At 40.4% G+C, this 23,509-nt stretch overlaps 1 protein-coding gene across 39 annotated transcripts in view; it reads right to left on the reverse strand.

The window, feature by feature from the left end:
- DCAF8 (DDB1 and CUL4 associated factor 8) overlaps positions 1-20,324 on the reverse strand; it is a 39,631-nt gene extending 19,307 nt beyond the window's left edge. Inside the window, exons 1-8 of one of the 39 annotated variants that reach the window (XM_081026082.1) lie at positions 19,960-20,259; positions 19,050-19,126; positions 17,531-17,614; positions 16,029-16,110; positions 7,672-7,746; positions 2,561-3,228; positions 1,483-1,623; positions 350-444 (exon numbers count right to left, since the gene is read on the reverse strand). In XM_081026082.1, the coding sequence (XP_080882208.1) occupies positions 350-444; positions 1,483-1,623; positions 2,561-3,228; positions 7,672-7,720 (953 nt within the window). In that variant the 5' untranslated portion in view covers positions 7,721-7,746; positions 16,029-16,110; positions 17,531-17,614; positions 19,050-19,126; positions 19,960-20,259. Of the gene's footprint in view, positions 1-349; positions 445-1,482; positions 1,624-2,560; positions 3,229-7,671; positions 7,747-11,759; positions 11,787-16,028; positions 16,114-17,514; positions 17,615-19,049; positions 19,127-19,959 lie in introns of those variants that run through there. The other 38 variants (XM_081026095.1, XM_081026086.1, XM_081026074.1 and 35 more) reach the window with 38 other exon arrangements.
- Positions 20,325-23,509: the final 3,185 nt, after the last annotated feature.

Below are 23,509 nucleotides of genomic sequence, written 5' to 3' on the forward strand. Positions count from 1 at the left end.
TTTCTATATGTAATTGAAGTATAAATTACATAGGACCATATCTCTAAACTGCTTTGTAGAGTAATATGCTTCTTGTGGGTAAGTTAACTATTATAATAGCACCCAAGTGAATGAAGAGTTATTAACTCAACCTTGCTTTAGAAATAAAGGTAGGCTGAATAGTACTTCACTGCTGACAGACAAGTAAGATCAAAGAAGTAAGGAATTCCCCAAAACCCAAATCTGCTTCTTATCATAGGCACAAAGGGACCATTCTGAAGGACCAGAGAGTTGAGCATTACCTAGGCCATATGGAATATTTTCAAAGCTAAAAGATTCAATTCTGTAAAAATACTACTGCTATACTTACGAAGCTGGCCGGTCTTGTCTGAGGTCAATGGTGAAGACAACTGCATCTTCACCTGCAGATAGGAATGTACAGGGAGAGTCTGGCTCGAGGGCCAACTGAAAGAGAAAAAAAGGATGAGTATTTCTAAAGATTAGAATTAGAGGTCATTTACTTCATTCCTTTATCTTTAGGAAGGGCTGCATTTAAGATGTCTCAGCAAGAGCAATATCTGCCTTTTAACATTGCAAAATCCCAGGAAAGGAAATAATAAACCCATTCTTTCTTGTTCTGTGTGAATTATTTACCGCTTGCTTAGTCTACACAAGTCAAAAGAACAGGTGATTTGCTATTTTAACTAAGTCCCCATGGGATTTGAACAGTGCTACCAAAGGAAAGTATCAACCATTAGGGTTCACTCTCAAATAACATTAATTCCACATGTTCAGGTTGGGAGAGAAATGGTGCCCAAGTTTCATTCCTTAAATCTTAATTCTAAAAATTAGTTATCTAGTGGGTTGGAGGTATGCTTAAGATTCAAAGAAATAGGTAACTTTCATGTTGCCTGAGCCATCTAGAAAAGTATACCCCAGATCCACCTACATATTTGCTTAGGCTTTGTAAGATGGGAGGACCATCCTCTTTTCATAGCACGGAAGAACATGGTACCTACTCTGAGACTAGGCAGCTCTTAGTTCCTCACTGGCTGCCACCATGACTATGTGGCCTATATTCCCAGGTCCAAATAAAGCTTCCAGAAATAGTGCTATTTGTACACTAAGAGTTGTGAGCAGAAAAACTGAAGCTCTTACATAGGAAAAGCCAACCACTAGCACTTTGGAGCTGTTAATAAAATGTTCTGAATATGACCAGAACAAAGTTTAAAGGTTTGGAAATCATAGGAGATCTCAAGGGTCTCCAACTAACCACGGCTCAGCTTAGGGATTAGGTATAATCAACTAAATACTGCATGTGCAAGATCTACAGATTTCTCAGAAAGTTGCCTTCCAAGAAGTTTAGGGTGGTAGCTGCTTTTTCTCCCTTATCTACAAACCTTAGGGCTGAAAGGAGGTAGGTGACCATAACAAAGAGAACACAATGTGCAGAGATACAAGAGGGCCTTAGCTGAGATCCCCAGGGGAGCTGGGTTTACTTACCTTGTGGGATGCTCCCTTATGCTGGGCCACACGCTTTGTATTCTTGCAGCATTGTGTGGCAGACAACTCTGCTACCCGCACCTGCCCATCACGGGCACACATGGCCAGAGTGGAATCACCACTGTTAGGAAGGAACTTGGCCTGGGTGTTAAGAATGAAAAAATGGGCACACAAAATATCGAGTAGGTGAATTTGAGAGGAAAACATGTGACAACCACTCCAACTCACCCCCTTTTGTTGCACAACAGCTGGAAACTTAGCTCCTACTCTTACATAGTTGGCTAAAGTCCAGTTTCTTCCAAGATTTAAAGGAGGAGAGAAAAAACCTTTCTGATATAAGAGAGCATTACAGTGGACTCTAGAAGGCTGAACTGGTACAGGATAAGTGCTCAAGTGAACTAGGGGAGAAAAGAGGAAAAAGGAGGAAATTCTGTCTTGATTCTGGAGGCAAACATAAATTTGCTACAAAGAAAAAGGAAACTAAAGGGGATGTTTGGGGAGGAAAAACAACATGCTTAGGGATAAATGGTTAGAACCAATATGATGTATTGGGCTGGTGAATAAAATCTCTAAAGAATAACGGTATTAACATTTACCAATTCTTATTAAATACCAAGCACAGTTCTAACTGCTAAGTTTCTATTGTTATTTAATCTTCACACTGTTATTAGCCCCATAATACAAATAAATAAACTGAAGACAGACGTTAAATAACTTGCCCTAAATCACAGTTAGTAAGGAGTATGGCCAGGACTTGAACCCAAGCAATCTGGCTCAACTGCCTCTGCTTTTATACAACTATATGATTTCTACCAGGGCACATGTAGTACCTTCCTGATGATTTCCAAGCACTCCACCTATAATACTTCCAAAAGTCTTTATGCTCAAGGAAACAAAAGCTTGCCATGTGTCTTTCAGTCTATTTAACCCCCCTAAGGCATTATGGGAGCCAATGAAGGATTGAGTTCTGATGTCTAATTCCTACAAACTCACTATCAGCTCCCACTCCAGCCAACAGCTCAGATTTGTCTAACGCATACCTGATTTTCTCAATTGCTATTCTGCTCTCTTGCCTCACCTGGAAGACATTGCTTTTGTGGCCACTCTCAAAGTCTAGAACCGGCTGCCGCCGCACCCAGTCCCAAACCACCACTTTCAGGTCATCGCTGCCACTGGCCAGCCAAGTTCCACGCTGGTTAAAGTGCAGGGTATTGACACAACCAGTATGGCCCTCAAGCCCATGCTGCAGGCGGAAACGCTGCACAAAGACTCTTGCCCCACAAGCCTCGTATACAAAGCGGGCACTTGAACCCAGCTCCCGTTCCCGAAGGGCAGGAAGGGCTTGCCAGCGAGGTCGGGGAAGGGCTGATGTCTCTGAGGACACCCAGTCCTCCAGGGCCCGCTCATCATCTGATGAGTCCTGGTCACGATTGGCCCGCTTGCGCTGTACACAATGCCGAGGATGCTCTTCCTCTTCCTCTTCTTCCTCCTCTTCCTCTGAACGATCATGGACTTGGTTTTCATCATTGATAGAGTAATGACCAGTGTCCTCCATACTGTCAGAGTCCTTGTCTTCACCTGAGCTCTCTGTATCTGTGCCTCGACTTTCCGTGCTGGTGCGGTTGGGGCCACCATCATCCCCCGTCAAGCTCAAGCTCAGGTCTGAGGCCTCCACTTCAATGCCTGAGGATGTTTCCCTACCCTCCTCAGCTCCAGACATCTCCTCTGGACTGCTAGACAGGCTTCCTGCATGTAAGTAGGAAATATGTAGGTGAGGGGAAAAAGGAAGGAAGTAGCATAGCAATCAGAAGCATTTCCCCTCCTTAATCTAAGCAATCATCACATCAAAAGACCCGAAACCAACTCTGGTCAAAGTCTTTTTATTACAAGTGCTTACAAACAGTATAAACCATCTGAGGGGGAATCTTGTAAAGGACAAGAAATGAAAAAAATCAATATCCAAGTCACACACAAATAAAGGTACTTCAACAGAAGTGAAGAAATGCAAAACCTAAGATTATAAAAAATTCTCAAGAGGTAAAGCATTGGCAAATTGTATGAAACTATGCTTGATACAACCGCTGGACGGGCATCCTTTAGTTACAGCAAATAATTAAACTAAATATAAGAAAAAGAATGGCCATTCCCACAAGAGTTGGCATAGTAATCTTCTTAGAGAAAAACGGAAACTAATTGATTAAAATCACTCTGACATTGGATGTGGAGTTGGACTTTTACCTACTTAAGAACCACTACCTCTCACCTCCTAACTCCTAAAGTTTCTTCCCCCAATGTCCTACAAGTCCACTAAGAATCCAGAAGGAAGCAGAAGGGACAAGTGGGAATTGTGATCATTTGAGTGGGTTCTTGTTCACTTTTTGCTAATAAATGTATCCTGACTTACCTCCATTAATAATTTTAATACTATTTTTGGTTATACAAACTGTTTATTGAGACAAAATTGTATTAGGAAGCATAAAAAGTTCTATCAGGAACAAAGTTCTATCAGGAAGCAAAGTTCTCTCAGAAAGCAGACAAACTTTTATCAGGAAACGCAGGTAAAATGATAAAAAGAGGGGTAACTACAAGCGCCTGACAGGAAAAGTTCACCATCTTCTACGTCTGCCATGTTGCTGGTCATGCCGAGTGCTCTGATCCCCTACAATTAGACAGTGCATTCTTCTATGGAACAACAGCCAAATCACACCCTAATAAGGCCATGGCGAAGTTTTAGAGCCACAACCTTCAAGGTGTGAAGAAAGGAAGAGGGAATGAGGATATTAAACAGTGATCATGGCCTTCTTTCCTTAGATGACTACAAATTTTATCTTGCCAGAAGTAAAGGCTGTTAGGAAAGGCAGACCAGCTGTGGGTGACTCTGGTATGAGCTATTCGGCTCCAGGACCACACTGATGTTTAAGGATTCAAAGGACTAAAGCACCTTACTGCTTAGTCATCCCAATTAGGGCAGTAATTTCTGAAAATCTTTGCAGTAATGGAACCATTTTCCAATGAACTCTTAGGCAAAACCCAATACAGAAAATAGATAATACAAGTACTTTGGTTCAAGTAGTAACAGAAGGTTGGGAGACACATGAACAACTCTTTTCAAAAAGCACCTCAATTAAGAATACACTGTGAAAACAACTGGGCAAGGAATGGGAAGAGAAAGGGGTAAGTGTAGCAATTGCTTCTAGTACAGCAATTTCTGTCAAATAAAACCATTACGGTGTGTCCTCATCCACCTTATTCACCAGATCTGGAACCATGTGACTTCTGGCTCTTCCCCAAAGAGCCAGAAAATGATTCAGGACATCAAGGCAGCCATGACAACACAACTAAAGATACTCACGAAAGAAGACGTCCAGAATTGCTTCAGAAAGTGGCAAGAACGATGGGACAAGTGTGTTTGAAGCAAGGGGGAATATTTTGAGGGGGATTAATGGCAATGTGTCTTTTACTGTAATAAATTTTTAAAAATGTATTAAACATTCACCATATTGTTTGACCACACGTCATACATCTGCTAAGACTGCTGTATAGGCTGAGGAAAATTAATAGTGTGGTTTTTGAAATGCAATAGGGTTTAAACTTGGCAGTGATAAGAAGAGATAAAACATCATACCTATCACTTCTGTGGAAAAGGAAAAATGAAACGTCAAAACTCCTAGCATTTATTGTTAAAATTATGATTAACAAATTAAGATGACTTTGGGGGCCCTACCACATTACCATAAAGGCCAGAACATACGAGTATCACAAGTTCAGCAAGAGGACCCCAGCAATCAATGACCAAAGATCTAGCTGAGGGGTTGCAACATTTTGACAAGAGCCAGACATTAGGTTGGTACAAACATAACTGCGGTTTTTGCACTGTTGGAATTCGCTGTTTGATATTGGAATATTCTTAAATAAATATGGTTATGTTACACATCATTTTAATGCGCATTTCTTGCTTCATTTATTTATTTTTTTGCTAATGACAGTAACTTGCTGTTTATTTTATTTTAGACTATGGAAATGATGTTAGACAAAAAAAGCAAATTCTAGCAATTTTATTATTCGAGTTCAAAATGGGTCATAAAGACAGAGACAACTTTCAACACCAAGTTCCTGGGCCAACAATGCATTTGGCCCAGGAACTGCTAATGAACGTACAGTGCAGTGGTTGTTCAAGAAGTTTTGCAAAGGAGACAAGAGCCTTGAAGATGAGGAGAGTAGTGGCTGGCCATCAGAAGTTGACAACAACCAAATGAGAACAATCATCGAAGTTGATCCTCTTACAACTACACATAAAGTTGCTGAAGAACTCAATGTCTACCATTCTACGGTTGTTTGGCATTTGAAGCAAATTGGAAAGGTGAAAAGGTTGGTAAGTGCGTGTCTCATGAGCTGAGTCGTTTTGAAGTGTCAGCTCCTCTTACTCTACGCAACAACAACGAACCATTTCTCAATTGGTTTGTGATGTGCGACTAAAAGTGGATTTCATACGACAACCAGTTCAGTGGCTGGATGGAGAAGAAGGTCCAAAGCACTTCCCAAAGCCAAACTTGCACCAAAAAAACATCATGGTCACTGTTTGGTGGTCTGCTGCTAGTCTGATCCATTACAACTTTCTGAATCCCGGTGAAACCATTACATCTGAAAAGTATGCTCACCAAATCAATGAGATGCACGGAAAACTGCAACGCCTCAGCCGGCATTGGTCAACAGAAAGAGCCCAATTCTTCTCCACGACAACACAAGGCTGCATGTCGCACAACCAACGCTTCAAAAGTTGAACAAATTGGACTACGAAGTTTTGCCTCATCCGCCATATTCACCTACCCTCTCGCCAACCAACTACTACTTCTTCAAGCATCTCAACAATTTTTGCAGGGAAAATGCTTCTAAAACCAGCGTGATGCAGAAAATGCTTTCATCAAATCCCAAAGTATGGATTTTTATGCTACAGGAACAAGCAAACTTATTTCTTCTTGGCAAAAATGTGTTGATTGTAATGGTTCCTATTTTGATGAATAAAGATGTGTTTGAGCCTAATTATGATTTAAAATTCATGATCCGAAACTGCAATTACTTTTGCACCAACCCTGATAGTAAAAATTCGAGGCTTCACAGGCCATATGGACCTTTGTCACAATTACTCTACTCTACTCCACTCCACTGCTGTAGCACAAAAGCAATCATAAATACTATGTAAATGAATGAGGTATGACTGTGTTCCAATAAACTTCACAAAACAGTGGCAGGCTAAACTTAGCCTGAAGACCATAGTTAGCCAATTCCTGATCTAGCTAATGGACAAACTCCAAATCAACTGTATACCCCACACCACTCAAGAACCCTGTGTCTTGCAACTAAACTAAGCCCAGTGAAAAAATCTGAACCACTTTCCTTTACAGAAGATGAATGAATGGCAGTGGTAAGAACAAAGGGACAATAAAACAGTATGTTGAAAAATCTCCCTTTTCCTTCCTCAATCTCATTACTCTGCCAATCACATCAACTAGAATTTAGCCTATAATCCTGACTTGCAAGGTGCTGGACACTGTGCTGCCCAGCTGTATCCATTTGAAAAACCGTTTTCTAGTTTAGAAGTTGGCTGAGAGTTGAAGCATTGGTCAAATAACCCAGGCAGTAGTTAACTCTATCAGAATCTTGGTATCTTGCCTTCAAATCTGCCTTAGACCCAATGATTTAACACTTGGCAGCACAGGCAAAAGAAAGGATGGATGGATGGATGGTGGGAGGAAGCAAGGGAAGGAGGCCCCAATTCCATTTGGTTTAGGTTATAACTTCATCTCTCATCTAACATCTCTATCAAACAGACCTGTATTATAACTGGGGGACCTCACCTTCCCAACAACTCTCTTGTTCCCACCACTTTTATTCACAGCACCTCCTAGGTTTTATCCACCCTTACAATTTTTCAGAATTCACCTGACCTTTTAGAAACACAGCTCTATTACCGATCTTCTGAAAACAATCAAATAAAAGTTGAACAAGCAAAAGTACCAGACAGTCCAAAGTGTTTCCTATATAGTTTCTTGTACTCATACAACACAAAAAGGGTTTACTCTTAGGAAAGATTTCCGTCCCTCCACTAAAATCCACGTCTCTCCTCTGTTTGGAGGAGGAGAACCTCAGATTGACAGCAAAAATAGCCTCACCCTCATTTTGGCCCCTTACCATTAGCTAAGTCTGTTTTGCCATCTGTGCTGCTCCCTTTGTTGGACATCTTGAATGATGTTTATTGTAGCCAGCCTGGATTTGGAAGAGGAAGAAAATAAAAATTAGGGAACAATCTGGAAAAGATAAAAGGGACAAGGAGATTTAACAATGTACAGCCTTTGTAATTTTCATAAAAATAATTTTTGTGTGTGCTCAACAGGGCTTCTCACTGCTGAAAATCCTACCAGATTTCCCCCTTTCCCATGTCTAAATTCCATAAAGAGACATATCTTTGGGAGATCGACTGCAATCTCTTTACTTTATTCACTGAGTAACTGGCAGTGTTTTTTCAGATGGGAAAGAGAGAACTGAAATAAAACCTGGAACACTAGGCATGTATCAAGTAACAGGTAGTACATGCAGAGAGCCTTAACTCAATACAAAAAGCTAGCTTAAGCATTGCCCTCTAGGCAAGAACCTTCTGCTGTAAATATTAGTTATATATATCCACAAACTCTGTAAAACACCGTCTTCACAACATGAAGATGTGGGTCAGATGGTGTGTCAGATTGTTCATATCATTTTTTTAAATTTATTGGGGTGACATCTGTTAGTAAAATTACATAGATTTCAGGTGTACAATTCTGTATTACATCATCTATAAATCCCATTGTGTGTTCAGCACTCAGAGTCAGTTCTCCTTCCATCACCATATATTTGATCCCCCTTACCCTCATCTCCCACCCCCCACCCTGTTCATATCATTTTACACACAACCAACAGATAAAAGAAATCAAGCTCATAGAGTTAGAGCTTGGGCTCTAACTCAGATGCCTAGCTTCAAAATTGCAGGTGCAGATATTAACTATTATAAGAAGTGGAACTGAATTAGAACTCAGGAGCCCCCTACCTCTAAGAAAGAACATAAAAGGGTTTTTTTCCCTCTTATGACTAATAATAGTCAGCAAGTGCAAAACTGGAGAAGAAAAGGGAGACATTTCCATTAAACCATCTCAGTCCATTTTGTGAAATGACAAACATCATTTCACCTAATTCCACCAACTTTCACCAGACTTGTCTTTTTGGCAAGTAGGAAATCAGGGTACCTAGCTTTTTTTTCCTTTATACCACTGTAACATGTCATTTTTCCAGGGCCCCATTCCTACCTCGAGCAAATTCCAAAAAGCAAAGAAAAATATTATTCAGACCAGAATAACAAAAGGTACTGGTAAAAGACAAAGTATGATTATGATTCCAGTCCTTATACGCAGGCATACTAGCCTCTAATCTTTCAATGGCCCTTTCATTCTCATAACAACTATCCCAGAAGCAGCCCCATATTTATCCTTAGCCCCTGTTCTTCTGTACGGAAATCAAAGTTCCTTCAAAAAAAGTATCCTCTGCCAAGAGACAGCTGTCCAAAGCTTGCTCATAGTAGGCCAGGGCGGGGGAGTGGAAATAATGCAAGAGCAGGACTGAAGGCTGAATATGAGGGAAGGACACCTGGAAGGGTGATGATGAAAGATACAGCCAATAAAAAACAGATTTGTGAAGCCACATAAAAGGAAAACAGTGAAGAGCTGTTTGCAGAGCAGGCTATTTTCCTCCTACTTCGATGATATATTTTTGTACAGCATTCTTCACACAGCACTTGTTTTTCCCTCTTAGGAATCCCTGTTTATATTCTTTCGTATCTCAGCAATATCTTCTTCCCTACCTAGGGTTTTAAATTAATTACATTAATTGCAAAAGTGGGGGAAACAAATGCACTACTTTGTTAATATTAAAAACTAAGGTCAAAAGCGTACCTTATGGTCAATTAAGAATAGATCTGATGTTTCCTCACCTCCAGAATCAAAACTGTCAACCATACCATATTTCCCACCCCACTATTATCCACTCCCAGAGAAGAATAAATCAGCTCCAGAGAACCCTTCTCAAAACTGACTCACATCAACTTCTATAGAAGCCCAGACTGCCTAAACTTTAGACTCATATGGCTCTATAAAACGCATTTGCTTTCCCAGCCTCCATGACCAGGAGGAGCCAAAGCCTAGCATCCACCTAGCTCTGAGAAGTGGGCAAAAGAGGCTATAAGGTTAACGCATACCCAAAGGTTGTAGACTCCATTTTTTGGGAGAATTGGGTTAAGGTTCTTCCAAGAAGGGATCCTATCTTTGAAGAAAAAAAGTTGACTGAATTGCTAAATTCACAGAGAAAACCCTGTGAATACTTAGGTCAACTCTGTTTAATCACTAAGTTGATAGGCACATAGCTTCTAAAGGTCACATTTTAGGAGCCACATAGTTTAGCAAAATTAGTCCTAGATTGAAAATTTGAAGTCCAGGGTTCTAGTATCAGCCAAGCCATTAGATATTTTGTGACCTTAAATGAGCTGCTTAATCTTCTCTGGACTTCATTTTCTTGTTTTGTAAAACAGTATTAGTAATTCCAGAGATGGTAAAGATTAAGTAGAATTACATATTAAAACTTCTGCAGAAGAATGCACAGTGGTCTCAAAACTGATAATCAACTCCCGTCAGTGAAAACTCTGAGCATGAACTTTCAATATGCGTGTACATACACACACACATTTAATCAAATCACATTAAATAGTAAGCTTAATTTTTCTAGGAAAAAAGAGAAATTTCAATATTCTTTTTCTATATACCACTGGATCATCTTCCATGTCCCTGGAGGGTGCATATATTCCCACTTCAGGGGACTTCTCTAGAAAGCCAAGAAATTGTGACAATAATAAAATACAACTGCCTTTGGGGATGAGCTGTATGTTACTCTTCTATAAACTTCATTCAAAATGAAGAACTTTAAAACAATCTCAACTCTAGGGCAGGAATTAAGAATAAGCGCCCAAATTAAAGCAGACTAAGATGCTATGATTGTGCCCTAGGTCTCAAGTATAGGAGCCACCCCAGAATCTCTTCCATTACCAAAAAATACAACCTTATTTTATAATCTGAGGTTAGCGGCCATACTTGACTCAAACATAAACTATCTTCTTCATTCTTTAATGTCTACCTTCCCAACAAATTCAGTTTTTACCTTGATCAATTTCCATGTAAAATCTAGTCCAGAGCAAACCAATCTTAGCTTGGAAGAGCTGATGAGCTCACTGTCGGCAGGTAGCTGGGGGAGTTTTAATTAGATTAGCTCTACTGCCTGTACTCTAAAAATAACCACAACCCCTGCCAAACTAAAGGTTAAAGAGTAAACTATTGGGGGTTGGGGGAAAAGACCCAGGTGTCATTTTAATTTCTACCTAAGAAATTCCAGTGATCTAGATTTTTCTTGTCTTAATAAAAAAAAAAGGGCCTTAAATTTTTAACCAAATACATGACAAAATGTTAACTAAAAACCAAGCACAGGGGGAGTTTATAAATACAGTATGTAAGAGTACTTTGTCAAAGAGGTACCAAGTGTCTCCTGTCTAAAACCACTTGGGCTGCTTCCTTTTCCTAATATTGATAAAAGATTTATACAAGAGACCATATATACTAGGACAATAGAACATCCAAATGCAAAACATAAAAAGAAACTTGACTCCTATGTTTGTACAATATACAAAAACTAACTCAAAATGGGTCATAGACTGAAATGTAAAAGCTAAAACAATACAACTTCCAGAATGAAACAAAGGAGATAATCTTTGTGACATGGGTTAGGCAAATATTTCTTAGGATAAAACACAAAAAACACAAACCATGAAAGAAAAATATTAATTAACTGCACATATCTAAATTAAAAATCTACTCTTCTAAGAGACATTTTAAGATAAAAAGACAAGTTACAGACTGGAAGAAAATATCTGCAAAAGACATTTAATTAAGGACAGCAACCAGCATATATTTAAAATTTCTCACAATTAAATAACAAGCACTTGAAAAGATGCTCAATGTTATTAGTCATTAAAGAAATACAAATTAAAACCACAATGAGAATCCTCTTACATACCTACCAGAATGGTTCAAATTTTAGAAATAATCATAATGAAAGCTTACTTTATCAAATACTAGCAGGGAACAGAGCAACTAGAACTCTCATACACTGCTGGCAGAAATGCAAATGTTTAAAAAACATACACTTACCATACAACCCTGGAATCCCACTCAGGTAGGTACTAAAAATGAAAATATATGCTCACTCAAAAACCTGTAGGTGAATGTTTTAGTGCCTTTATTTAGCTTCATCAAAAACTTTTCACTCCACGGGCCGGCCTGGTGGCTCAGGCAGTTAGAGCTCCGTGCTCCTAACTCAGAAGGCTGCCGGTTGGATTCCCACATGGGCCACTGGGCTCTCAACCATAAGGTTGCCAGTTCAACTCCTTGAGTCCCGCAAGGGATGGTGGGCTCCGCCCCCTGCAACTAGCAATGGCAACTGGACCTGGAACTGAGCTGCACCCTCCACAACTAAGACTGAAAGAACAACAACTTGAAGATGAATGGCACCCTCCACAACTAAGATTGAAAGGACAAGAACTTGACTTGGAAAAAAGTCCTGGAAGTACACACTGTTCCCCAATCAAGTCCCATTCCCCTTCCCCAATAAAAATCTCAAAAAAAAAAAATTTGGCCATCATTTAAAAACAAAAAAAAAACCTTCACTCCTAATTCCCATAGTCTATCTGGAATCAACCAGTCTTACTTTCCCCATCCCCAATTTTTCATTCCCCTTACCTTACTATTTTTTCGCTACATAACAAACATTTCTTCAAACCAGCTTTCCTGACTCTTTCCACCAGCCACTTGCCAGCTTATTTATGGTACTGATTTCCTCTGGGTACCCAGCCACTCTAATAATACAGTGTTTATTAATCAGACAGAGACCTTCAGGCACTGAAATTCAAAGGATGACCCCCGCCAGGAAACTAAAACTCATACTATATAAAACATGTTTATAGGAGGGCAAGCCTTTAGATATGGGACACTCCCTATTAAGTATTTGGAGGAGTTGTATATACTACAGTGTCTTTTCTGGTAAACTGGACAGGGGAGCAGAAAGAAACAATGAATGTTTCTGGATCAGGAAAATTAATCTCTATTCCTGTTGTGCAGAAGATCTGACAACACAGTGCAACCCAACTGTACATCTGCTCTAGCCTCCATCATGTATCCAAATTATAGGCATCTGGCACCACCCGGTGGCCCACCTATATACAGACATGCTAATAATACAACAATGGCACAAGGCAATATAGGAGCAACAAATATGAACAAGGCAGTCACCATCCCTTTTGTAGCCAATAATAATCAATTAGGAAAAATGAGTATACAACTAACATGATACAAGAGATACAAGTATCAAAATCATTAAAAATACACATATATACACATGTATAAATAGAATGCAGCTGCAGTTGAACAGAGAAAAGCATTATATTTAGTTTCAGGGAGAAAGGACAAGTTTCCATGGAGAAATTAGCTTTTAAGCTGGGGTCTGATGGATAGAATTTTAATGGGTAGAGTTGAGACAGACATTCTACCAGGACCAGAATGAGAAAAGACATGGAAGATGAAAAACCTAGTATGTTCAAGAAAGTACATGGGTAGTCTGGTTTGGCTAGATGGTGGGGCATAAGTGCTTAGTTAAGTAGTAGGTGTGTGTGTGTTAGGCATCAAGAAGATTTTGTCAAGGATAATAAGGTGGACTGAAATGGACAGAAAAGGAAGGAGAAACAAGTTTGAAAGCTATTATAGTTGCCAAAGTAAAAAGCAATGAGAACCTGTCTTAGGCTGATGACAGAGGAAATTAAAAGAAGGGGAATCAATCTGAGAAACATTGTAGAGGTAGAATTAATAGTATTTGGCTCAATAAGCTGTTAGGAAACTTGAAAAATCAAAAAAAAGTTTGAGTCTGGGTGCCCAGAGAAAATCAAGTGCCATAAATGAGAAGCTGGTATGTGGGGGAAGAGATGAATTTGATTTTAATTATGTTTAAAATCTAAGCTGACATGTCAGGAATGCAGGGGAAAACCAATGTAGATCTGAAACTCGAGAAATAAATTAGGGCCTGAGATACAGACTTTGAAATTATTTGTACAGAGAAACTTCAAAACCAAATACCTTGTAACTCATACCTCACTTAGAAAACAAATAAGTAAATTAAATACACAAGAAAGCTATGAGAGAGAGTCCAAGGAAAGAATCTTGGGGAACACTTACCCTTAGGAAAAAGGAGAGGGAGAAATGCTCAGGGAATCAGTGTTTAAATGCCCTGGCAGTCAAGAGTAAAAAGGTTTCAAGAAAGTGGGGATAGTCTATGTTTCAAATGGTACAGAGAAGTACAGAAAGATTGTATATTGAGAAAAGGCTGTAAGAGTCAGGACAGCTTTCCTATGGAATTACCTGTTATTGAGAATCCTGATTTTCTTCCTATTCAAAGATCATAAATGACTTCAGCCATCTCTTTAGTTAAGTCCATTAAAATTATTTCCTTAAAAAACCCTCACTGGCCTACCAATTAATCATAACCTGAGACCCATGTTTAAACAATTCAAAAACTTTTTATTCATATTGTTATTTGGACAGACCTTTTGTAGTTTATATATACTTTTATAAAATATACTGAATTCTACCTTTCAGCTCATCTGCTTCACTTGGCATTGAAGAGCCCTGTTTTTTAAAAACAGCATATGATATAATAGAAAGAAAAGGGCTTTGGTGTTTGTCAGACCTGGGTCTGAATCCTATTTCTACCCCTTACTTTTAAAGAAACGATCTTTTTTGTAAAATGGGATAATACCATTACTCTGCATGAGTTGGTTTAGAGGATTAAAGGCAATGTTTGCAAAAAGGCTGTCTGTACATGTACATTTATATTATTTTTCTAGCTTCTCATCTCTGGTTGCAGACTGGATTTCCTCGAAAAGCCTGGGCTTCTTTGCCTCTCAGCAATGATCTTCCAAACATTGTACAAAATTTAGGACACAGTTCCAAGTCTATGAAATCTGCTTAGCTGCTCTCACTGGCCTTTTAAAGAATTCAGAGAGCTCTGTTAATATCTTCTTTTGAATACATTCAGGTTCTATGAACTAGGATCTTCTCCCTCTAGAAGACTCAGAGAATAGCCAAGACGAGAACTTCAAAGCAACCACTACAGATGATGAGGAAGATAAGAAGTCCTGCATCAACTATCCTATGAACAAGGAAATTTGTTCCTCCTTTGGATGAATGCTTTCTCTCCCTATTGGTAGTATCACATGCCCTGTGTTTACATAGTTTATTGGCTTTAATTTCAATAAAGAATTTCAGTATGGTAGGAATGCATTGTAACCCTTCGGTGCTATCTCCAGCCTTAGAGCTTAGGAACTTTTTATAATAATGGCTAAGCCTATTTATCTCAATTTAAATGATTGTAGGAAAATTTCATTTCTAATGAATTTCCATTGTGTTTCCACTATGAAATGATTTACCTTTACATCAGAATCCAGTCCCCATTACTAGTTTTTTCCATTCACATTTCGAATTTTTCTTAAATTGCTGAAAGGACACTAGAGAGATAATAGGGTTCCAAAGGTACAATTTGTAACAAAACAATAAAGAAAGAGAGGTTAAAATCATCAAAAAGTGTCCTCCTACCTCCACTAGGTTAAAGGGCCGAGTTAAGTCAAAACATACCTGATGTTGTGGCAATGCTTAAAGTATACTAGAGAGCTATAGCCTCTTGGCTACCACTAGAGGTAAATCCTATAGTAACTTTCCAGATGGCCAAGAAAAACCAAGAACAAAAAAATGACGTGAGACAAGCAAGGATGTTTCATATTAGAACTTGGCCAGACCTCCTTAAACAGTATCTTCAGAGGGTAAGAGCAGATACCTAACTAATCTCTCAGATACAATGATGAAAATTTTCACAATAATCCAATTCATTAGACATACCACATTTCATTAATAAGATAGCATCTTTATCATATTAATCACTCCCCACATTCTAAGTCCTGTATTCTGTCAGCGAGTTACAGGCTTTTCTTTCCAAACTTGGGGCAGGCTCAGTTCATTAATTTATCCCTAGCATACACATCCCTAGGGTTAAGGTAGTACTTGAAAATTTGGGCATCTGGCCAGAAACTATGCCTTGTAGAGGTAGAGATAAAAGAGTGCTATAAAGAAGTGACCGATTCATAAAATTCATTACACACTAATTTTAAAAGACCTTTCAAGTACTTTTTTCCCACTCAGAGAGAAGAACTCAATCAATAAATAAGAACAGGTAGCTCCTTTTTCTGACCAACTGTCAATGAAGTTTCTTGGATACATTCACAAAAACAAAAAATGAAGTTTTCAATATTACTGTAAAGTTAATCTAATCACTGGCATTTGGCTCTGAAATTAAGATATACATAGTCACTACCTCCATACCTTTTGCTGATTCAATTCTTTCAGGTACCTGGGTCTCAAACAGGTGAGGGTATGTAACAGGTTATCTTGGATCACTGATAATCTGCTTAAGAAAAAAAAAAACTAATTCAATCTTAAAAATTAACTCTAACACCAATTTTATACAATAAAAAGCTATCTGAATAACTCTGCCTTTTACAATCTGGACATTTCCTAGACATGTTTAGAATAACTTTTCTACAGTAGAAAATATCCAGAAATAAATCTATCTATTGAAAACAAAGTTTAACTAGTCACCTCATGATTTTAAAAGCCTGTAACTCACTGATAAAATACAGGACCTAGAGTGTAAAACTCTGAAGATCCCACAACAGGGTGCACTTCCATAGAATGTTTTCTACTGGTGTCCACTTGCTTTTGAAATGCTAGTATTAATTTAAACTGGCATTAAAAATGCTGTTTTCTTTTGGCTCTCTCTGAAGGCAAGCTTCTGTTTTAGGCTGATCCTAGTCAATACCAAGGATCATAGCACTGGGACTGAATTTTATACATTTAACAGTGTTATGTAAAATGCCCCGTCAGGTTGGGAACTAAGGTCACAAGCATACCTACCCTCCCATTTCAGCCATAATACTTCCTATAAGATGCGACAATTCTTATGTAACACCCTGAAACATGAAATATCTTCAGAAAGATATTTTAAAACTGTGGTCTGCAGACTAAGAATATCAATTAATTCTATATACAGATGTCACCTGGAGAATGTGAAAAAAAACCTTCCTGGGGTGTGCAGGTGAATCTTACCCAGCACACAGAGCAATAAGGAACAAAGTTATGCCTCTTTCAATGTTTCCTTTACTACTCTCGCCCAACATAGATCTCCAGATTTCTTAAAAGCACAAATAATAAAAATGCAGTTTCCGCCCACCTCACCATTCTCCACCCCAAGTTTTCACCTTTTAGTAGAGAGAATTTAGACTCTGCATGGTGGTAATGCAAGTTGATCAACTCTAAGTTGATCACTGGCCTGAATGAATAGTTGCTTTCATCACAATGTAATCAACACTTTAACTTTCATGTGCCTATACCTACTCCAAAAAGATGTGGAAGAAAAGTCAACAAGAAGGTGAAAAACTTTTCATCTGTGCTATGTATTAAGATGGTCCAGCTGGGAAGATAAAATAAAAAACTCTGCATTCCTAACTCCCTAACCTATGTTCACTTCAGAAAGAAAGGAGATCTTTTCATGGTCTAGTTCTTTGATAACCTATTGAAAAGTATCACTGCAGAGCCCAACAGTTGGGAAAAAATGTATTTCCCTCCATGGCAAAAAGGAAAAAAACATTACGGAGTAGCTGGAGCAGAAGTGGTGAACACTGAAGTAGGAAGGGAAGAAATTACAGGCATATCTTATTTATTACGCCTCCCTTTATTGCGCTTCACAGATGGGTGTGTTTTTCACAAACTGAAAGCAAGACCCTCCATCAGCAAAAAGGTTACAACTCACTTTATCACAATAGTACCTTTGTTGCAGTGGTCTGGAAATGAACCCACAATATCTCTGAGGTATGCCTATGCAATACTGGTGTCAACTCTGATGAGGTGTGCTAATAGAGAAACCAAAAGGAAGGAAGCAATGAACACAGGAAAGTTATTGATGTTTATTTTAAGAATGCATTTTGATACACGTACTCCAACATCTAATATTCCCACTGTCCTCTGATCATGAACTGACCTGTATCATGTGCAGAAGACAACCCTAGGTGTCTACCTACAAAGCAAACATCTAAGCTGACCAATTAAAAATGAATCTGAAAAAATAACTAGGATAACATGTTCAAAAGAAAAATGCAAAGAAGTGTAAACTAATGTATAACTTATTCAAAGCCATATTAATGATGTGTGAAGAAAATGGGGAAAAAAAAATGTAGGGTCTATCATGTGGTAGGCATAGTTTAATAGCTTTATATAGGGGTCCTCATACAATACCAACAATTACCCTAGGAAGTAAGTGGTACTTATCCCACTTTTAGAGAAAATTAAGACAAAAGTGTAAGTACCTTATCCAAGGCCACATGGCTCATAAATCTTAGCACAGTATTTAAACCCAGGTCTGTCCAGCTCTAAAGACTATACTTTTCCCTTTACATCTTACTGATACTTATACATACTGCCAATAATAATCTTATTCCAGTTCATAATGAGCATTTTCTAATCGGGACACCAGGTGAAATAAAGCTCATCAGTGTCACACTCAACCTTTTCCTACTACAAATCATAAAGATATTAAAAATCAGCCAGGCCTCCCTCCCAGAGCCATTCAGCTCTTCAGTCACATCCATAGCGCTGAACCCCAACCGCAGCACTACTCTCTGCTACCAGAAATCCAAGAGTCTTACAAAAATTACATTTACAAGTATGCTCTGACTCCCTCTTTGGCACTAGCCCATGCTGCTGAATTCACAGGATGATTCCTCTGCTGACCAAGAATTCTTCAGACCAGCTATAAAAAAACAGCCACTTTGTTTTTCACCCCCAATTTAACACTAGGCCCTGAAAAGTTGGAATTCTGAAGTGGACTGAACTCAGACACCAAATAAAGGCAGCATCACTCGTCATTCCCCCAGCTTTTAGGGACAAGCAGCTAAATATTCTCTAAATAGCAAGGAATAACAACCCAAAGCCCTCAGAGAAGAGACCTGATTTGGCAAAAGTCTGAACAGAATTCAGGCAAACAGATTCCCAACTTTTAACAATATAAGAAACATGATCCACACAAAGACAAAACACAACACAAATGAAGGAGACATATTCACTTCTAGGCTTAACTGGATATACAGCAATAGTTTAAAACACAAAATCAAGACGCCCACAGCCAATTAAACTTGTAATTTAACCAGAGCTGGAACACAGCCAAATACAATACCCCAACTCTTTTGGAAATTGTGGTAAGAATTTTGTGACTTTAGTGGTCAGCACTTGAGCACCAGGCTAGGGTCTGTCTTGGACTCAGGAATTTAAATGCCCTCAGCTCCTACTCACCTTTCTTCCTTTATCACTGTAGTGGTGCCCGGCTGAGCGCCTGAGAAAATAGGTCTGTAGATTCAATCAATGAAGGACTGAGAAAAATTAAAGTTTAAATGACAAAGGTGTCTCTTCTACTAACCATAATAAAAAGATATTTATGAATACATTTTAGTATTTTTAGATTAAAACCAGAGTAATTTATCCCATTCTAACTACTGAATGAATAACCTACAAACCGTTAACAGAAATAAAATGAACCATGCAAGTAATCTCCCAACTCCACTAACACGTCATTTAAAAGGAAAACCTGAATCTTTTCAACCCTAACCCATAACCAACCTCTCAACAAGCCACAGAGCGGGGATTGCGAGTGGGGGTTGGAGATCCTGGGGAGAACGTGATAGCGCTAGTGCGGTTTGTTTACAGACTCCAGCAACAATCATGGGTCAGAAATTCAAGCCACTAGATGCTTTCCAACTAACAGGGACCAAATAGGACCGTCCTACGGTGTCCTGAAACATCTGGGGGTAAGGGGAGATAAACTAAGAGATTTATATTACAAAGGGTACAAAACCAGCCAGCAACAACTGACTCCGGGGTTCTTGAACCTCGGGCCTTCCGTACAAGGTGCTGGGCCCCAGATGGGGGAGGGGACACATTGCGCCGTGGCCCTGAGGTGACGGGGAGACTCAGGGTGAGCCGCATCCCCCAATCTAAGGGGGAGAAAAAAGCGCACACAAGTGGGTCACCCTACGAGGCAAGACGTCCCAGTGGATTGTGGGGCAGGTTCTTGGGGGCAACCCCAGGGCTGACCAAAAGTAAGGGCAGCGAGTCCTCTAGAAGCAGACTGAGGTCAGGGAAAGGAGAAGACCTGAACCCTGGGAGCTCGGGAAAGAAGTCAAACCTATCCTGTGGGGGAACTGACCAGGGGAAGAGAGGAACAGGCCAAGCCGGAACGAGACACGGACCGGGTAGGTCAAGGGGAAGGGGTGTCCGGCTAGGGCAGTTACAAGCACGGAAGCCGGCGAGACTCAGCTGCCCGCTTCCCGTCTCGGGTCATCCTTCTGCTAGCAGCTGCTCCGACTGTTCCAGGCCCAGCCGCCCTGTCCACTGCCGCCACCAACGCCGCCGCCATCTTACACTGGCCAGCGGGCGCCACCGCCACCGCCTCCGCCTCCGCTGTCTGCGCTTGCGCCTGCGCTGCCACGCTTTCCGGCCCTTTTGCGACGAAGTGCTGGGGAAAACGGAGGCAAGAGTGGTCGCACGAGCTCACCGCTCCCAACCCTCCTCGGAGGGCGCGTAAGGGGCGGGGCTTAAGGCCAACGGAAAACCTGGCGAGGGGCGCCTGCGCGTTACCGAGGAGGCAAAGTTACATTTGTAGAGTATCCTTTGAAGGGCTCACGTCCCTTGTAGTATTCAAAACAAATGTGAGTTAGGAGCCTCCCAGAGTTGTAGTGGTAATAAAATTCATTTCTAACGAGCTGGCAGGCAACCTCCTGGGTGACCTCCATTTCTACCGTTTTTGAATACTGGGAATAAGCAGTTCTCGCCAGATTTCTTCTGAAAATTCCATTTCCTATAAGGACGATTTTCTTAAGTGGTTTCTATACCTTCGAGGCCCATTTCCCCCTGACAGCCTCCATTTACTCACTTTTAAATAAGGGATTCAGAAGCGTGAAGTGCAGCTAAGCTATTCAAGAGGATCTTGGGGGGGGGCGGGTATGTTGGTTCCCAAGAATGGCCCTAATGATGTACACTCTGCTTCCTTCTGACACCTAAAGAAAGCATACAGAGGATTCCTAACAAGGTTACTCCCAGTTGCGAGGCTAGATTTTTGACCAGAAGTCCAGGGTGCAAGAATGTAACCCCTTCTTACCTCCTCTACTCCTAACTACCCCCCTATTAGCCTATTATAGGTCATATGTTACCCTAGACTGTAGCAATAGACATCTAGCTGGTTTGTCTTTTTCCATTATTGTCCTGCTAGTTAAACATAAGGCAGCCAGATTGCCCTTTTAAACTGTTAGGTGATATTATTGTCCTGCTCAAAATGTCCAAAAGCTTCCCATGACACAATAAAAATCAAAATGATCATAATGGCCTTCAAGGCAGGCCCTACATGATCTACCTATTTCTCTAATTTCATCTCCTCCCACACTGCTTAGTTCTGCTCTAGCCTTACTGGCCTTCTGCACTGTCACTCCAAACAAAACATGTTCCAGCCTTAGGGCTTTTGCACTTGTTTCCTCTTCTTGGAGTGTTCATCTACCAGATCTTTTTTTCCTCTGATACTTGGAAATGCAGATATTTTCAGTATGCTATCCTTGTATCCAGCAACCTTGCTAAGCTCACTAATTCTGTAGATTCGTTTGAGTTTCTATGTATACAATGATAGTATACTAGTTAAGAACACTGACTTTATTTTATAGTCCAAAACAGAACTTTTTTTGCCCATTCTTCCACCTTCCTCCCATTTGGCAACCATCAGCTTCGCTATATCTATATCTATATCTATAGAAACTCTATATCTGTTTCCGTTTTGTTTATTCATTTGTTTTTTTCTAGATTCCACATATTAAGTGAAATCACTTGGTATTTGTCTTTCTTTGACTTATTTCACTTAGCGTAATACTTTCTAGGTCCATGTTATCAAAAATGGCAAGATTTCTCTTTTGAATTACTGAGTAATATTCCATCATATATATACTACATCTTCTTTACCCATTCATCTATTGATGGGTACCTGATTACCTCCATATTTGAAGTAATGCTGCAATGAACATAGGGGTGCATATAACTTTTCGAATTAGTTTTTTTGTTTTCTTCGGATAAACACCCAGAAGTGGAATTGCTGGGTCACGTGGCAGCTCCATTTTTAATTTTTTTCAATATGCATACTGTTTTCCATAGTGGCTGCACCAATTTACAATCCTATAACAGGTCTTTACTAGACTTGAGCTCTCCACTTAGTCCGATCTCTACTCAAATGCTACTTCCTCAGAGAGGCAGCTCTTGACTATTCCAACTAAAATGGTACCCTACTGATAAGGTCTAGAATCGACCACCCCTCAATTGGACAGAGGACACACGCGACAATGCAAGTCACACAGCGAGGTTTATTTCCAGCTCTAGCTGGGGTCCGAGTATCTGCCCGACACAGTGGGTTTCAACAAGGACCTCGAGCACTCAAAGCCAAGGGTTTTATATAGCATTTTTAAAGCATCCAGTAATTTTCCATAGCTTCAAAGAGTATCATGGGCTTGTACCACATTCTGGGGATTTGACAAGATAAGCTGGCTTGTACCCCACCCAATCGGCAGTTAACAAGATAAGCTCTTTTCAAACAGGACATCTGGTCCACACTCTGTTAAGGTCATCCAGAAAATGGCTTCCTTTCTTATGCTAACCTACTCTTACATTAACAAGCCAGCTTATCTTGTCAAATCCCCAGAATGTGGTACAAGCCCATGGTATGTATACTCTTTGAAGCTATGGAAAATTACTGGATGCTTTAAAAATGCTATATAAACCCTTGGCTTTGAGTGCTCGAGGTCCTTGTTGAAACCCGCTGCGTCGGGCAGATACTCGGACCCCAGCTAGCTGGAAATAAACCTCGCTGTGTGATTTGCATTATCGCGTGTGTCCTCTGTCCAATTGAGGGGTGGTCGATTCTAGACCTTAACATTTGGGGGCTCGTCCAGGATCCCCCCCCTCAAGGGAACAGATGACTCCCGATACCGAGGTTTACATAGGAACCGCGGTAAAAAGGTTTGGCCACCTCCAAGAGGAAAGGACTGAAACAGGTCCTCGACCGGAGAGACTGAAACAGGTCTCTGCCCGGTCCCAATTGAGAATTCTCACGGGAAGGAAGGAGCGGGTTACTACCCTGGAGGCTCCATTACTGGAAGTCTTGGGAGACGTACCCGACGAGAAGGTGGCCCAGCGACGTCCGCAGTGGACACCGTTTGGATGGGCCCTGGGTAAGGATCCTGAGTGTGGTGTGACTGGTGTGATTGAAACGGCGCCTGTGAATGTGGTGTGGTTGACCGGCGAGTGGGTGTTGAAAAGTCCTGTGCGAAGTTGTGTATTTGCTGGCATTGTGTCTTTCGTCTTTTCTTGGTTTCTCTTTGTGATAATTATGGGACAGGCTCAGGTAACACCTAAGACCCTGCTCCTGAAGCACTTTCCTGAAATCCACTCCAAGGCTCGTAATTATGGCATGGAAGTGAAGAAAGGAGCGCGAGCGGATCCTCACCGAGGCCAGAAAGAATGTCCCCGGTGACAACGGGCGGCCAACGACCTTGCCGAACCTGATCGACGAGCACTTTCCCTTGAATAGACCGGATTGGGACTTTGGGAACGCAGAAGGTAGGGAGCGTCTCCGAGTCTACTGCCAGAGTCTTATGGCAGGTCTCCGAGAGGCGGCACGCCGCCCCACCAATTTGGCTAAGGTAAAAGCTGTGATGCAAGGGGAA

The sequence above is a fragment of the Rhinolophus hipposideros genome (assembly GCF_964194185.1).
Source record: "Rhinolophus hipposideros genome assembly, chromosome: 19".
Taxonomy (NCBI): domain Eukaryota; kingdom Metazoa; phylum Chordata; class Mammalia; order Chiroptera; family Rhinolophidae; genus Rhinolophus; species Rhinolophus hipposideros.